At 43.4% G+C, this 18,357-nt stretch overlaps 1 protein-coding gene across 1 annotated transcript in view; it reads right to left on the bottom strand.

Moving 5' to 3' along the window:
• CPS1 (carbamoyl-phosphate synthase 1) overlaps window positions 1-18,357 on the bottom strand; it is a gene marked incomplete at its 3' end in the record, with an annotated part of 97,636 nt that overhangs the window by 76,335 nt on the left and 2,944 nt on the right. The window contains exons 2-6 of the mRNA XM_082483563.1: window positions 10,170-10,279; window positions 5,981-6,125; window positions 4,804-4,893; window positions 4,011-4,067; window positions 1,421-1,513 (exon numbers count right to left, since the gene is read on the bottom strand). Of these exons, the coding sequence (XP_082339689.1) occupies window positions 1,421-1,513; window positions 4,011-4,067; window positions 4,804-4,893; window positions 5,981-6,125; window positions 10,170-10,279 (495 nt within the window). The remainder of the gene's footprint in view (window positions 1-1,420; window positions 1,514-4,010; window positions 4,068-4,803; window positions 4,894-5,980; window positions 6,126-10,169; window positions 10,280-18,357) is intronic.

Raw genomic sequence — 18,357 nt, 5'->3', positions numbered from 1 at the left:
TAGCTGTTTGGCAACAGATAGATTATCATGTCCAGTAATTACCAACATTGAACAGCTTACTTCATTCTCAGCTTTATTTGTGATGTTGCTTTTTAAGCCTATAAAATGAAGTTATAAACATAATGAAACCACCAAAGCTCCGTTAATCTTATTACATCTCCCTTTTAGAAGCTATTTGCAGCATCTTTACAGTAATTCTGTCTTAGTAATTGCAGAGTTTAGCATCAGCAACCTTACCTCTTTCTGAGTTACTGCTCAAAATGGCTCCACCTGCATCTTGCAATCATAGATCACAACCTCAATAAGCAATTGCCATCCTTCTGTGCAGCAATAAGGCCCTGACTCAAAATACAGTGGAGACATTGGCATGAATTGGGGAGATCCCTGAAGGTGAGATTTGCAAGGTGGGCTATGTATTGCAGTGGCACCCCAGGTAACCAGTCCAAGCCTGGATGGAGACTGCGCTTCTAATTCCTACTTGCTCACTGAGCAGTCTATGCAGGACTACTTTGCACTCATGCCACTAACACACCAGCTTGTGTGCAGAACAGTATACAAGCAACTATTTGCAGACCTCTTCCAGAGCTGATCTTGAAGGAGCTGCAAACACCACAGTAAGCGTGGAATTTGTACGAGGGACTCATACACCCAGTTCTTACTTCAGTCAATGGGATTAAGGACCAAAGGCACTCTTATCCCACAATTAAATCCCCAAAGGCTCCACAATTTAAGATGTTAGCCCTTGCATTGGAACAAGAATAGTTCGTATTTTTAGTATGGGCCTGGTTTGCTACATCCTTGTGATTTTTAATGTTCTTCTCAGCCTGTGGTTGAATGTAGTTGGCATGCCCAGCTAATAGAGTACAAACTTAACTGCTGTTCTGTACCTATCTACAAACAAAGCAGCTAATACCAGTGATATTAGATCCAGAGGATTCCTAACTTGATCTCCCTTTGAAATCTATAAGTATCTTCTGGAATCACGTCAACAAAATTATGCCTGAACACAGATTATCAAATGTTATTGTGAGCTTTCCTGAAATTTATTTAAGGAAAGCAACCATTCTTTTTATTAATTCTTCTTATGTTTGAAAATGTCCACCATATACTAAGTCCGACTTTATCCTCAATGCTTCTCAATCCTGTCTTTGTAACACAATCCTCTGATCAGAGTACTGTTCAGACTGCATCCAGCTCAACACAGCTAATTTTACATCTTCAACAGTGCACCTAAGGAGCCACAGAGATTCTACAAGGATGATGTTGAGATGACAGTCCTTCAAAGGTCTGGAAGGGTGTTTTGTTTAGAAAAGGTCCCCAAATTCTTTTATTAGAAAGCCTGGACAATTCCCAGAAGAGCAAATGGGGAGCAGTTACTACCTAGAGTGTACAGCTCTGGGACTACAGAATGACTTCTCACCTTTGTTGAAACTTCTGCAATTAAGTTTTGCTTATTTGGGTCTGCAAACTCCACGGGTTGACCTTCAAATTCAATCTTCCCAAGTACTGTGCCCTGTGGAAATACACCAGTAAACCACAAAGCATGAGCAAAGGAGAAGCTGTGAACACTGGGACAAGGTGCTGACAGGCACAGCAACTGGACAGCTGTTTAGAGATGGTTTCTTGGCAGCTTATAACCATTTCTACTATCTTCAGGGGTTTATGAGCCTACCATGGTATAAAAAATCTGTTTAAAATCCTTCATTCGGGGGAAAAGCATTGTCAGCAGTAAAAATTGTTAATAGGCAGTTTGGCAAGCTCTCTAGTGACAGTAAAATGGGTTGCCTTCCAAGAGGATCAGAATTCAGATCCCCAAATAACTGTTGTGTAGATCTGGGGGTAATCCACAAAGCAGTTTGAAGCTTTTTGATTTTGGAAACCCACTATGAGGTCTTCAGTCACATCCTGTGGACAGCTACAAGGCAGCAGAGCTGGGGTAAGGCAAAGCTATGCAGGAGGCAGGTCAGCAAAGGGGTTTTCTGAATAAGCTGTTAAAAAAAAAAAAAATCACCTTGAGCAAGTTCTACTCTTATTGCTGTTACCACCTCACAGAAGCTAGGACACTCTTGCTCTCCCAGCAGCATATCCTTCTCCTCCTCCTGCTCATTAAAGTTCTCAGTGGAAAAATCCCTGTTTTGGCTTTGCCTCACTCCTGGAATAAGTGAGATTAACCTAAGGTTAACCTCTTCTCAGCATGGGGACAGGGTCTGCAATACAGGACTTTTCAAGGATTTCAAGATTGTCAAGGATTTCAAGAACTTCTTTAAGGGCAAAGTAAAACAAAGGAAGTCAATGTTTTGTTGTAGCTTTTAATTCATAACACTTTCATGATAAAACATGTTAAACTCAGGTCACCCTGTAGATATCAGACCAGTATGCACACCAGGATTGCTCATTGGGTTTAGTGATACTTCCATGAGATACTTCAATGGTTGGCCATACTTGAAATATCCTTGCCATTTTCCTAGGGCAGGAAAGAACCGGCATCTTGCATTGCCATGCACACTACTAAAGGTAAGTTTTAAAGACAGAGTTTTGCTCTTAACAGTGGCTGACCTCCTATCGCAAGTAGCACCTTACACCAAAAGCTACTCCAGGCTGCCTTGCATGGAACACAGCTGAAAAGGTCAGCATCATCTTAAACAAGTCAGGTTCTCGGGAACCACAGAAACTGCTGAGTGCTACCATGCAGTCAGTCCCATAAAACACTGATGACAAAGCCCTAAATCCACTGCTCTCAAACAGGAACCCTGTGTCTTGCCTGGCTCCCAGATTATTCAGTCAAACGGTGCTCTGCATTTACCTTTAGAGTACAATTTAACAAGTCACTGCTCATTTCTGCATTTATCATAATGAAGCCCTGTTCTCACCCCCAATTTATAAACAGACATAGAGTGAAATACTAAACTGTTTTTTTCAACCTGAGAAGACTGGGAGAAACGGCTACATTATGCACTATTTTAAAAGCCATAAACCAATACCACTCAAAGTCCCAGTATAATGGGCATTACTAACATACACTGCTAAGTTACAGGATAAACATTGAAAGCATATTTACTTTGGATGAAAGGAACACTGGTCCATTAAACAGTATGAGTCAAGAAAGTAGAAAATGTATTGCCATTTTCTATTGGATTAAACTGCACTTGTCTGCTGTCAGTAAGAGCAGGACAAGGCCCTATCTTCCCCTAAGAATTAATTTCTACAAATATTCCTCTATTCAAGCTGGGTCATCCATATTTTGCTCTGTGGAATGAAAGAGGGTGTGGGCCTGGACTCCAGACTGCAAACTGATCACCTAAAGCGAAGAGGAGCTTCAAATAATCCATTGCAAAAGAAGATACTCCAAGGCACATTTACATTCAGACTGGCTTTGATCACTGTTTTAGCCAGTGTGAAATGTATCTTGACATTAACCTCCATTTGGTAACATAAGCCTGCTCGTGTCCTTCAATTGTCAGCTCTGGGGAACCAGAGAAAAGTAATGACTATTAAAAATATCAGGCTTCAGCCAAAGAAAACCAGCCTGAGTTAGGAATACAGCTTAGGTTATTGCAGGCATTCCTTTGTCTCTGAGGAGCAGGAGAATTTCCACTGACCAAAGATGGTGCTGTCTGTGAACTATTATCCACAATATCTCCCAGAGTTGTTGCTCTCTCTGACTGTTACTATCTGAGGGAACATGTGGTTGACACTACTACCTGTTGTGTCTGATACACTAGTCTGACACAGCTACCCGAGGCCTTTCATTTACATCAGCCTGTGCTGGTTCACTTACGTAGAATAGGAAACTCAGAGCACAGCCAAAGAGAGGGAGCTCCCTGGGATCAAAGTATTGCCTCAACTGTACAGAAGAGAGAGAGCCTTTGGAAGAGCACAGGGACCTGAGCAGCATCTGAGGTCAAGATAGCCCAGCAGTAGCATTGATACCCCAGGTTTGCTGCACTGTTAGAAAAAGGGTCCAGCAATCACAAGGTTAATGCAACTGGACCAAGGGAAGCAGATCATACCTTGTCACGAATTAATTTGGACAGCATTCTGGTATCAATCCCATACAGTGCAGGCACCTGGAAAAAAAAAAAAAAAAAAAAAAAAAAAAGAAAAGGGTAAGTTAGAGAACAAGCAGCTAAGACAGAGGAAGACAGCAGCCAGATCACTTTGCTGAGAACATGTCCTCATTTAAGGAGCTCTGGCTCTTACCAGCACTATTACCAAGGCTGCCTCACTTCTAGTTCTTTACTTCTCCTCCCTATTCCCACTCATAAATAGCTTAGTTCTTCAAATCTAGATTCTGCACTAAAAAGCACAAAATAAAAAGCTCATGTGTCAAATATCTGCCTCATTTCTGAGCCCCATTTTGCCTTACTTATGAGCACCTAACCATCCCAGCTGTCACAATTCAGTGACAGTTTACTGACACATCCTTGACTCCCATGGCTTCAAGTCAGTGGGGTTCTGGCAGCTAACATCTCTTAAGGTTACAACCATGGCAACCACTAGGAGCAGCAAAACAGAAACATTTGACAAGAAGATAGAATATAATCTAATGTGTATTGTTTTTACGGAGAACCAAACATCCCCATTTAATTAACATTCCTCTGGACAGATCTTGGAAGTACCATTGCACCCTGAAAAAGAGAAATTTATGAAGAATCAGAGAACTAAAGAACATCGAATGAGCCCAGTACAGAGTGGAGAAGACATCAGAGAAGAGTGGTTACCAGCTCAAAACCAGGAGTTCTTTCCCCGGTTCCCATACATAAAGGTCCGTTCTCATCATGTAGTTACCCCTAGATTGCTTACCTGTTCTTCCTTCAACCACTCTCCCAGGCTCCTAGCAGCCTGCCAGTGGCTGTACTCATTGCTGTAATCCAGCACCAGCAAACCTGAAACCTGCAGAGGGAAGAAATGTCATTTGGCATTGAAGGATCACTCTGTACTTGCCCTGTACCTTCTGAGTTTTCACTATTCATCCACTGCAAACCATATCACAGACAGGACATGAAGCTAGGCAGACATGCTGTGGCTGCTCTTACATAATGAAAAGATAGCAAACCTGAGTCTTGACAGGGAGAGGGCACAGAACAGGTACCTGGCAAAGGGGTAAAGACTTCAGTGCTCTGTCATGATTGAACCTGGGCCATTTTACTTAGGAAACTCATAGAATAGTGTCTTCCAAGTAACCAAAGCTTCAAATTGCACCAAACTGAAAAAACACTTCTCGTTAGAAAGAAAATTAAAATTTAAAACAATAAAAAATGTTTTATTTTGATTCTGGTTTTGTTTAAGAAATCTTTCCACTTTTAAATGGTATTTTCTTTCAAAAGTCAACTCCATTTTCCAGTGGAGTTAATTAGACAGCATATAAAGGAGTCATTTCATCTCAGGACAGACAAAGCATTTCACTGGTTCTGCAATTACATGGTTTTGTTTCATTTTTCAGTACTGCCACCACTACATGGACACAGTCCTGCTCCTAGTCAATATTCCCCTTCACCACAGGGTGGTGGTTCCTGCACTAATACCTATGGCCTTCTCCACACAATGGTTACCTCCCCTTTTTGTGGTAGTACAGGCATATAGAGAAAAGTCTCAAAATACAGCAACTTCTCACTCTCACTAGCATTTGATCTGTCTGTGGCAACCAGTCCTGGGCAAACACAGATAAATATGAGGCAGAAGCGAATGTAGAAAAAAAAGCCATCCAGGACAGCAGTCTGCAAAAACTGTAGCGTATGTTTCACTGATAGGAACACTGATGTTTCACACCGCTTTCAGATAGCACATGGCCTGGTACAGAAAGCAAGATCCTATCTCTTGCCACCATTCTTTCAAAGGATGGTATCCAAAAGAAAAAGAAAGGCTGAGTATCATTGGTTCCTCCTAACTTCTATGAGGGTGCCAATAAACTCTTGCACAAACAGGCACATTCAGGCTGCTAGCATCACCCTTTCATCAGCTCTGCATCTCCCACTGTTACCTTGATCCCGTCAGACTCCAGAAACCTCCTGAGGCCCATTTCATCCAAAGCAGCTGTGTCAGGCACTCCACCATTCCCAACTATGGGGTTAGCCAGTGTAAGAATCTGTCCTTTGTAGCTGGGATCTGTCAAGGCTTCAGTGTATCTACATGAAGAAGCAACAGAAGAAAAGTACATTGGTCCAGAGATGAAAGGAAATCAAAAGAGCCAGTGAAAACAAGACAGGTCTGAATTCCCATATCACAAAAAGACAGAAATGGCATTCATGTGAAAGCATTCTCAGTACAAAAGCAAACACATCTGTGAATCTGCCCTGACTTTGCCATCTGTGATTAAACACTTGACACTAAAAACAAGGAAAGGCTTTGGCTTCTCATGTTTTGTTTAAGAAAAGCACAGGAGCTATTAACAAACTCAGACTCCTAGTGATTTAACATAAGGGAAACTACCACACAAAGCGTAGCGCGATCAGAGCTGCAGTAAGTGCATGGCATATCGTTTGACCCACAGATAACAACTGGGGCTTTGTCATTCCCTGGGAACCCCATGTGGGCAGTGCTTTGTCATTGCTGTCTCCTTCCCCTAATGCAGTGTAAGAATTTGCTCCTCTCAGCGGCAGCAGAGAGCTCAAATTGAAAAGCCAACAGACAACAAACTTGTTTGCCCAGACTTGGTCACTTCCCCAGTCTGGAGCTTGCAGGTTTTGAGATGTTCAGGGTTGTTACTGCCCTTTCTGTGGGGGAGCAGATGGACAAATCCATGCCTATCTTTTTGTCTGGGGATCAGAGAAGCAGCTATGAATCATCCTTGTGATTCCTCACTACTACTCTCGTTTCCTCCCTCCTACCTGCTCTTTTAACAAACCCTACCACAGTACCACTCTGCAGCTTCTCTCAGGAAAGGCCTGGCCTCTCTTCTTGTCACCTGACAAGACTCCTAAGTGCTTCAAAGTCAGTTTGTGTATCTCTGAAGAAGGCAAGTTGAAGGTAATGCTTTGGGATCCAGCAGTCCACCCTGGTCACAAGGCCCCAGAGCATGTCCTTATATCTTTAGCCCAGGAAGAAGTCCCAGGAATGGCAACTTTGTTCAAGCACCTGCCTGAATACCCTTCTCAGCAAAGACAGTTCTAAAAGTATGGTGGAACATTCTTCTGCAATGGAGGATCGAACCTAGGATTTTGCAAAGTATCAGCTCTGGATCCAGTAGATCCAGTCTCAATTTCAACCCCAAAGAGGGGGACAGGGTAAACATTGTCTACATGCCCATGCTCCTGTTCTTCAGCTAAATTAACATGCAGTCCTTCACTTTCTCCCTTATACCATAGCATACTGTTGCAGCAATCCATTAAACAATTGCTGTCTTTCATCCCAAAAGCGGCTGTAATTTAGTAGCAGATGAAGTTATCCAAACAAATATTTAGCCAAATGCAGAAAGACACTTCAGGATGAATCTGTCCTATATAAAATATAATTTATTATTGTCATCATTGTTTAAACAATACATAATTGGCAACTCCAGCCATCTACCAGATACCAGCAAGTCACAAGAGACATTTTTATGGAACATCAGACTTCCTGCCAGAAGATTAATTGCCAAACATTGGGAAACTCTTCACAAAACCTGGAATGGTTGCAGGAAGATATAGACAATGCAACACACCAGCCAACTCTGAGAAATGACACGTCAAATGAACAATGGCCATGAAATATTTTCAGGTAAGCCTCTCCTGCTGTTCAAATCTATATTTCCTGCTGTAGGTAAACAACCACACAAAGTGCAGGGTGATCACAGAATTGCACTAAGTGCATGGCATGTGCACATTTGGCATTGCTCTCTCCTTCTGAGTCAATTGGTTATGCTTCCAAAAGACTCTTTGTTAATGACAAAGCTAACATAATTAACCTTTGCATGTTATTTGTAATCAGCAAACGAGGACAGAGAGCCATTGGGTTTGGCTGGGGTATGAAGACACAGCTCTGCACTGAGACACAATGCCCTTTAAGCAGGCACAATGCCTTGTGGAGCACAGAGGAGCAGATGGGAGCACAAACTCCAAAGATGCTGCAAGGTCCAACCCTTGCTGTGCCTGCCCAAAGGCCTGCCTGATTTCAGTAAATTCCCGTCCATCAGTTCTCTCACTAGAATATCATGGGAAACACATGCAGACTTACTGGAGGCAAATGCATTTACTGAGCTGTTTCAAACATGGGGACATTTTATGGGTTGTAATTTTTCTTTCTTAATTGGAAATCTCCTGTCTTCCTTGTTGTTTCCTATACCAAACAGATGGCTGCAATGCTAGGATTAATTTTTTTGAGCATGTTTCTGAAAAGTTCATCCTCATGCTTTTCTAATGAAAATTCAACATTCTACCCCCAAAACAGTGCTCTCTGCCCTCTATTCTAGCATAATATGACAAAATTTCATTCAGCTTTAGTTACTTCAAGCCCAAAAGCTGTACGCACATAAAGTGTTTTGCCTCCCCATTCTATGACATGAATCAGAACATGGGAGTCCAGAAGAGGAGACAAGGTGAAGAGCAGCATATTAATCATCCCAGCACAGAGCCCATGCTGACCCCACTCAGGTCTAGAAACATCCACTTCACAGAAAGCAGTGGCCTGAGGCTTAACAGCCGCCATGGCAAAATCAGCCCCATACTAGCCTCTTGCTCCCTATACTGACAAATTGCTATGTGTCCAAACAGTCTGTAAAAGGCCCCAACCCTGGGCACCTCCTTCACACAGGCACTTAGCCTCTTACTGTGTCAATGAAAAGAGGTAGCTGGGTTTCTCTGGATACATAAAGTCTTGATCTCTGTGCTCAAGAGCACTAGGCAGAGCTACAGGGTTTCTTTCAATGGACAGCAATCCCTGGACTGGTAGCAAATCTCACTTTTATGATCTGCAAAAATGCTGCGACTCTTGTCTTCCTCTTCTCCAAATCAATCAAGGTCATGTTCCTGGAGAGTGCTCTGAGGATACCACCTTACATTTTTGAATGTTCCCTCCACACCCATATGCTCCCCAGCACAGAAGAGATCTCTCTTTCACAGGCATCCTCTCCAAATCACTAGAAAATGAGCAAACACAGCTTCTGCTGCCACAGTAACATGTGGAGAGGAAATTAATCCATCAGGTCCTCCTTGACTTTTGTGATGTGACAAGATTTATTGCCCATAATCTATCACCGAGAAGAGAACTCTGGTGCCCTCCATCATTCTGATCTATATTAAACAGTTGCTTGTTGGCAGGTATATTAACACAGCCAGTAATTAGTGCTGTCAAAATACTTAAATAATTGCCTCCTAATGCAAAACTTTGCAAACAGATTCCCCTCTGCAGCAATTTAACATTCCCACCAATGAGATAATTTAAAAACTCATCCTGTAAGTATTGGTTTCTCCAAAGGAGAGCAGAACTTGGGGGAATGCAAGGCAGCTGGGCAAAGACAGCTATGAATGACTGCAGAAAAAGCTCAAGCACCAACCGTCTCTTAGCTGTCACACCTTCCCAGCAATATGTCCCTCTCCTGGCCAAAAGCGTCATTGCTCTGGACAGGTTTACTCTGCTCAAGCAGTTCAACAAAAGCACCAGCAGCATTTGGCTACCATCCTAAACCAGCCACTGGCTTCTACCCCTCAAAAGGGCAGAGAGTCATGCTAGGTTAGGCATGAATCTGACCCTACCCTCGGAGTTTAAATAAATCCTTAACTGTGGTATGAGCCAACGAATGTCATAAGGGATGGGTCATATAGGTGACCAATGTGAGAACCTCAGGATTTAAAAAGTTTGCACTCAGAAGCCAAGTTCCATTACCTAGAAGGCTGCAGATGCTTCAAACCTCTGTATTTGATCAGGGCAACGGAAAGAGAACAAAGACAGCTCCTCTGCTCTAACTCAGCAATAGCTGAATTTCAATGGGAAGTGATCAGATCCCTACATACTTCACTATCATGGTTAGTTATATCAGTCTTTAAAGTTGCTCATCACCACAAATGCTATGACACGAGGACTGCTTGAAGTCTCTTCACTACCTATATCTCTCTCTGTATCCCTGGACTACAGTGTTTTCTTATACAGAACACTACATGCTTGGATCAGGACCCCCTCAAGCTTGGAAAAAGAACCTTTCATACTTTAACAAGCTCACAGAGAAGTTTTGGTGGTCTCATTTGCTTTTGTCTTACCCAGAAAGACCAGTGTTGAATATGACTTCCCCTGCTGTGGAGGATGGATAGCCAAAAGAATAGCCCTTCATCTTCGTCCCATCTTCCAGCACCAAGTTCGCTGTCTGTGCCTAAAGAAAAGCACATGAAGAGACTCAAAGACAGGAGAAAAAGGCTTGATGTTTATACAGGTAACACCTAGGACACCTGGCTCTGATGCTGTAAGTATTCCTGCCCCTCTCCCACTCCCAGCTGCCAAGATACTGTCTCTTTTATTAGTCTCCTAATGCTCTTTTTTCTTTCTAACACTTAGGAAACACTGTGCTCCTAATGAGGGCAACGCAGCTGGCAAACCTCACCGCAAGCAGAGCATGTGCTGCTATCATTGTGGGATCACCCTGGCTCCTTCTATATCACTTCTTTCATTTCTTCCACCCATTGTATCTTGCAATTAACCAATATCGTAACTCTGCAGGGAAAGGATCGCCTCTCTCCTCAATGTTTGCTCAAGGATTGCTGCTGAGTATGCTGGCTCTCATCCAGCTGTGACCTTTGATAGGTGCTTAACGTCTGTTGCAACTGTACAGCTAAGCCGCTAAAAATAAGTGTATGCTTAGTTGGACTGGTGTCAGGTAGCAAAATTCAATATACCAGTCCATTCCACTGTAGGACACAGGAAGAGAGGAACTTGTGGATCAGACAGACATTCGTGGTCTGTTACCTCAGGGACAGGTATAAGCTGTCCTGGAAGAGATAGATATGGAACAAGCAGCCTAGAGGAAAACTTCTCATAAAACCGCACCTCTTTCAGAGAGTGTTTAGCAGAACTGAGTCGCACAGTAACTGTGGGATCCCTTACAGGCTTAATCATTATTTTACAGCTGAGGAAAATGGGACACAGAAAGTGACTTTTGCAAAAGTCGTTAAGAGATTCAGTGGCACAGCTGGGTCTTTCCACATACCAGACTAAACACCCCCTCTTTTGCCTTATTTGGAAACTAAAGCCTTCTTAGCCTGTCTAGGAATTGCATGGGAAACCACTTCGGAACTCCAGCTTTTTCCAAAAAAATAATGTGTGTATATATATAACTGAACAAGAAGCCAGGAATCAGATTAGGAAAGCTAAAGCACAGACAGAGATAAATCTAGCCAGGGGTGTCAGGGGAAACCAGAAAAGCTTCTATAAGTATGTACAAAACAAAAAGGACGACTAGGGAAGATGTGGACCCTCTGTGGAAGGAAATAGGAGACCTGGTCACACACGATATGGAGTAGGCTGAGATACTCAATGACTTTTCTGCCTCGGTCTTTACCAGCAAGGGCTTTAACCACACCATCCAAGTCACAGAAGGCAAAGATATGGGCTGTGAAAATGAAGAACCGCCCACTGCAGGTGAAGATCAAGTACGAGATCATGTACAAAACCTGAAGTTACACAAGTCCATGGGACCTGATGAATTCCATCTGCAGGTCCTGAGGGAACTGGCAGATGAAGTTGCCAAGCCACTTTCCATTATATTTGAAAAGTCATGTCAGTCTGGCGAAGTTTCCACTGACCGGAAAAGAGGAAACGTAAACCTTGTTTTCAAAAATGGAAAAAAGGAAGACCCAGCGAACTACAGGCCAGTCAGTCTCACCTCTGTGCCTGGCAAGATCAGGGAGCAGATCCTCCTGGAAACTACGCTAAGGCACATGGAAAATAAGGAGGTGATTGGTGACAGCCAGCATGGCTTCACCAAGGGCAAGTTAGGCCTGACAAATTTGGTGGCCTTCTACAGTGTTGGTGGATAAGTGGAGAGCAACAGACATCACCTACCTGGACTTAAGCAAAGCATTTGACACTGTCCCACACAACATCCTTGTCTCTAAACTGGAGAGACATGGATTTGATGGATGGACCACTCAGTGGATAAGAAACTGGCTGGACGGTCGCACACAAAGAGTTGCAGTTAACAGGTTGATATCCAAGTGGAAACCAGTGACAAGTGGCACTCCTCAGGGGTCAGTACTGGGACTGGTGCTGTTTAACACCTTTGTCAGAAACATGGACAGTGGGATTGAGTGTACCCTCAGCAAGTTAGCCAATGACACCAAGCTGTGTGGCACAGTCAACACGCTGGAAGAAAGGGATACCATCCAGAAGGACCTGGACAGGCTTGAGAGGTGGGTCTGTGTGAATCTCATGAATTTCAACAAGGCCAAATGCAAGGTCCTGCACATGGGTCGAGGCAATCCCAAGCATAAATACAGGCTGGGTGGAGAATGGATTGAGAACAGCCCTGAGGAGAAGGACTGTGAGTGTTGGTTGATGAGAAGCTCAACATGAGCCAGTAATGTGCACTCGCAGCTGAGAAAGCCACCTGCATCGTGGGCTGCATCAAAAGAAGCATGGCCAGCAGGTCGAGGGAGGTGATTTACCCCTCTACTCTGCTCTCGTGAGACCCCACCTGGAGTACTGTGTCCAAATTTGCAGACCTCAGCACAAGGATATGGACCTGTTGGATGATGGTCAGAGCAGTGGAGCACCTCTCCTATGAAGACAGGCTGACGGAGTTGGCGTTGTTCAGCCTGGAGAAAAAGCAGCTCCAGGGAGACCTTATAGCAGCCTTCCAGTATCTGAAGGGGGCCTACAAGAAAGCCGGAGAGGGACTTTTTACAAGGGCATGTAGTGATAGGACAAGGGGAACGGCTTCAAACTAGATTAGGGTAGATTTAGATTAGATATCAGGAAGAAATTCTTTGCTGAGGGTGGTGAGGCACTGGAACAGGTTGCCCAGAGAAGTTGTAGATGCCCCATCCCTGGAGGTGTTTAAGGCCAGGCTGGATGGGGCTTTGAGCAGCCTGGTCTAGTGGGAGGTGTCCCTGCCCATGACACAGGGGTTGGAGCTAGATGATCTGTAAGATCCCTTCCAACCTAAACCATTGTATGATACACACAACAGAAATGACAGAATGAGTTGGGAGACTTCTTCGGGCAGTAGGATCACCTATGACATGCAGGGGAAGAGAAAGAGTGAGGCAAAGGTGGAAATAGATTTGCCAACGCATTTCTGGGCTTAAAATTAATTTGGACAATGAACTTGTTGGGACCTGAGAAATTTCCACTTCTGGACTCCAAGCACAGCTGCCTCCTGGGCACAGACCTGGAGTCACAGAGTAACAACCCAGTGCAAAACCCCAATGGTCCATGCCACAGGAGATGTGCCAAGCTTGTGCACCAGGCAGCACCTCTTGCCATGATTTAACTTCACATTGGTTTTTTTGCAGAACAATTCCTCTTACTGGGATTTTTTTTAAAGATGACTCAAGATCAATTTGCTGTAGAAAGGAGCAGGAAAGCTACTTTCCATTAGTAGTAAATCAGATGAGCAATCGCAGAAAGGAGAAATTTCATTCCCAGCATTGAACATTTTGTAACAATCATGGCAAACATTCATCTAGAGCTCCTCTGCAGTTACAAATACTGCACAGATCAATTACTAATGTACTGCAAAATACACTAAAAATCAAACTGCACTGCCAAGTAATTGAATTCTGTGCATTTGGGATGCTTTTAGCTTTGCATTTTTTCCTCATTAATGTCAAATATCCAGTCATTCTCAAAAGGTTTAGCCATCGTTTTCTAAACCTTCCCACCCACCCCCCTCCAGTTATAAATACAGTTTTTGTGGCTAAATCCCCTAGATTTAGCCCCCCCAAAATTACAGTTTGATCAGCTCCCTAATCTCACTAAGATTCTCATTACAGAAAGCTGCCACACACTCAAAAGATTACAAAGCACAGAAGTTGCCTGGATGCCTCCGACTGGGCTTTGGATAGGATCTCTGCCCTTTCTGAAGCCTGCTGAAAACCCAGCCACACTGCAGACATAGAAGACTGACTGTAGGAACCAGTTTCTCTCAGCCCTGGTTTCAAGAGATGGATCTTTTCACCCAGCAGGCGTGTGTTTGAATCCACCCAAATATCAACTCCAGGTCAAGCAAGTCCTACCACTTGTTGGAACAAACTGGGGTAATCACTTGAATCACAGTCTCAACGGCAAACACAGCCTGGGAGAATCCTCCAGGCATTAAAGTCCACAACTGTGGAATAACTAGAAAAGTTAAGATCCATCTAACTCCTGAGGGCCAAAATCCAGAGCAATCACTGTGACCTTTAGAGCTTCACCTTCACTATAGTGAGGTTGCCCAGGGAAGTGGCTGAGTCCACATCCCTGCAGGTATTTAAAACACATGTAGATGTGGCACTTAGGGGCATGGTTTAAAGGTGGTCTTGGCAGTGCTAGGTTAACGGTTGGATTTGATGATCTTAAAGGTCCTTTCCAACAAAAATGATTCTATGATTCTGTAGTACTTGACAGGAATCTGCATGTCTTTCCCTCCACCACAGACCATCTGCCTTTCTACACACCAGACCAGCACAGAAATAATTTCTGTTGAACAGAAGCCCCCATTGTACTATTAGAGCCCCTACACAGTGTTCAAGTAATGCAGAAGAATTTCCCTGAGCAACCATAACCTGCCTGCAAGTTCACCTATAGCAAGGGATAGATGTTAAAATGTTTCCCTCCCTTACTTGATTTATTATTCTTAATTAAGTGGTTGCTTTGTTTGTTGAGCATTCTAGAAGCAATTATTCTTGCTTACATTTCCAGCGGAGGTGTTACCATATCCCTAAGCTGACAGTCTACTTTGTCTTTTCAGTTTAGTTTTTAATGTGAAAAGTGATTTACAGGCTATAAAGAAGGCCAGTTGGCTCAATCAGAGGCTAGCGGGGAGAGATTTTCACTTTCAGAAAAACAACAAGCAAGAAATAAACAAAACCCCCAGAGCTTCCATGAGGTCCTTTTGTCTCCACCCTTCTCAGAAGCATCCACATGTAGTCTCAGATATATCTCTGTTGTAGTCTAAACTAAAATGTTTCTTACATATCCCCAATGTGAGACACACCATTTTCAATCTGATTTCTCCTTCCTACACACTAGTAGCTTTGCCTTTAGCAGAGCTCCCTGTGCTCCAGAGAGGCTGCAGGGCTCATGCATATCTTGGAGGATGGAGATGGCTAACAGAGAGGGTCATGCTGTTGCTGTGGTATTGCTAGATTTTGTGCATTTTGTCAAAGAAACTTGAAGAGTTAACTAGTTCAGGTACCACTTCTCTAAGCACTTAACACATGAATTAAACAAAGCGCTGTAGCAGTTAAAAAAAAAAAAAGAAATTAAAATAAACAGATTAATTTAGTTCCAGTTAGCTCCCTGCTCTAGCAGCCCTTCCCATCTACAGGATGAATGATAAAGACCTGCAAAATCTCAAAAGATCTGCAGTACAATTTGTTTTTTTAAAGTGTGTCTGCTACAAACCCCTGTACTGGAAAGTGAACAGGTAATTTTTCCTCTTTTATACTTGCCTCACAGAGTAACCACTCAAGGCAGTCAAGCTTTTCCCCTCCAAAGAAATCTCTCAGTTTGTCTTGGCAAGGCCAAGTTGAACCCTGAACACTGGGCTGCTGAAGGACTATGAGTATGCCGAGTACTGGGGCCAGGATGGGCACTTATGTATGGCAAGAACACAGCTGGAACTCAATTTGACTGCAGGCCAGTTTATATGCCTCCAGTAAGATGACAAAACATTTCCTTTCTAAGGCAGGCCATGATTCCACGCAGCACGACAGCCTCTGCCGCATTTCTCAGCACACAAATCTGGCTGGCTACATAACAGCCAACATATCAGATGTGCAGAAGCCAAAAGCCACCAGATTTCTTTTACAGTAGAAAGCTGCTGCCAGGACTGTGCTACATCCACTCTCTCAAGACCAAATAACCAGCAACAAAGGAGGAGTTTTCTCTTTGGTAGAAAAATGTCTCTTCTTGTGAGTACTATGCCATCACAGGCAGAAAATCTATCTGGACATTGCTAACAGTCAAGACTTTCTTTGCCAGTCTTTTTTAATATATATAATTTTATTTTAGCACATTTGCTTCTGGCTAGAATTAAGAGAAGAAGAAAGGACAGGAATAAAAAAAAAATGAATCAAAAGCTAGGCCAGTGTCTTGGGATACACCAAAGAAGATTCACACTTAGGCTAACTTTAGGGAGAAGCTTTGGATTAGTTCCTTTACCATCCAAGCCAAACAGAAAGCAAAGCCAGAAATATAACACAGGTACCATGGTGGAAAACTCACAGCTCCTACAAGTTGAACTCTTCTTAAGGCTCAACTTGAACTTTTCTTAAGGCTGTTCACAACAATGCCACAAATCGGGCATCCGAGGGCTGGAGCACCTCTCCTGTGAGGAGAGGCTAAAAGAGCTGGGGCTGTTCAGCCTGGAGAAGAGAAGGCTCCGAGGAGAACTTATTGCGGCCTTCCAGTACATAAAGGGGTCTACAGGAGAGCTGGGGAAGGACTTTTTACAAGGGCATGTAGTGATAGGACAAGGGGGAATGGCTTTAAACCAGAAGAGAGTAGGTTTAGATTAAACACTAGGAAGAATTTTTTCACTTTGAGGGTGGTAAGGCACTGGAACAGGTTGCTGAGAGAGGTTGTTGAGGCCCCATCCCTGGAGGTGTTCAAGGCCAGATTGGACGTGGTCTTGGGCAACCTGGTCTAGTGGGAGGTGTCCCTGCCCATGGCAGGGGGGTTGGAACTCTATGATCTTCAAGGTCCTTTCCAACCTAAATCATTCTATGAAATATTTGTTCATGACAAAAGTCAAAGGAAGAGGGGGAACCAAGACAGGTGAGGCAGCTAGCAGAAGTCAGTGAGGACCCAAGGAAATGAGCACCTCTTCTCCCTAGCAGCAGCAGCTCACTAAGTTCCTCCCATCTCTAGGGGAACAGGCCCAGTGTTACGTCCCCTTTACTTTCACCTCCAGAGGGAGAGGAGTGGAGTAGCTTGCGACTGATCTTTCACATCCTACCCATCTCTCTGCTTTCCATGCAGTCATTTTCTCACTTTCCACCTGCCTCAAAATGTATTTGAAGACCCCTTTTACAATAAGCTGAAATAGTTTCTGAAGCCAGTGCTCAAAAATTTTCCTCCTCTCCCTCTCATTTCTAACTATATTTTTAGCTTGCTCCTGGTGGTTTTTATAGCTCTCCCAATCCTCTCCTTACTCAGCCAGCTATACTGTTACAAGCCACCTATTTATTGCTTGCACTACTCTTTACATCCCCATTTAACTACATTGGCCTCAGATGAGCATTAAAAGATACAAGCCTTGAGCTGCAGTCTCTCTGCCTACTCCTGTATTATAAAGAAGTTTGATTACCCCGAAACCAGTGAGGCTAAGCACCCCTACAGAGAGCTCCCAGGGCTCTCCGATCTGCTCTCTGTGCCCCTTTTTCACCCATGGATGCTCTATCTCTCCTTTAGAACTGAAGGATAGGATGCAATAGGGAAATACAGAACTGTGATTCCCCACATCTCAGACTGCACACCTACAATGGTGTTTCCCCACATATACTGAGTTTAACTGGACAGAAAACAGTCTTGGGAGAATTATTAGGCATTCTACTAAAACTACCACCTTTCCTTCATGCTCTCTAATACTTTACTTAGCTTATACATAGTTAGAAACATGTTTTCATTGTATTTTGTTATGCTCCCTAAAATATCCCACTGAGAAAAAGCAATAAAAGGCAACTAAATGCTCATTTAAGCCTGCAATAATGGGAGAATGAGATCATTACCTGTTCTGCCATTAGCCCACACACCTTAATTACCTCGCATTTCACTCTTTCTTCAAACTTCTTACAAATATCCATTACCCCTAATGACAGCTGAAACACTAAACCCAGTCATAAGTCACTACTTGGTCACTTGTCTCACAACTACAGTTAACTTCGACACTTTGATGCAAAGCTATGCAATATGTCGAATTTTTAGGACCACTTATCCTTAAATTTTCCCTCAGGCCTGCTGCTTTACTGCTGCTTATGTATAGTAGAGAGTCTCTTCCACTTCTGCTTCTGTATGTCCCATGGAAAAAAGTGTATAAGCCTAACACTGTCTTAAAGCAAAAGCCCCAGGCCAGGAAAGGTTCAAGGTTTTGTATTCCAGATTCTGCACTGAAACAGTCTCATGTGGCCCCTGGCAAAGGTGGTGTTAAAAATCCGAGCTGAGATCTCAAGAGCCACAGGGTTCTAAACGACATTAGATATCAGCCTTCTCACTCTCCAGGAGTTCAAGCATCCACTCTGACAGCACAAACTC

The sequence above is a fragment of the Vanellus vanellus genome (genome assembly GCF_965231255.1).
Source record: "Vanellus vanellus genome assembly, chromosome: 5".
NCBI lineage: Eukaryota > Metazoa > Chordata > Aves > Charadriiformes > Charadriidae > Vanellus > Vanellus vanellus.
The sequence above is the reverse complement of the archived record's forward strand: the minus strand, read 5'-3'. Positions and strand labels throughout refer to the sequence as shown.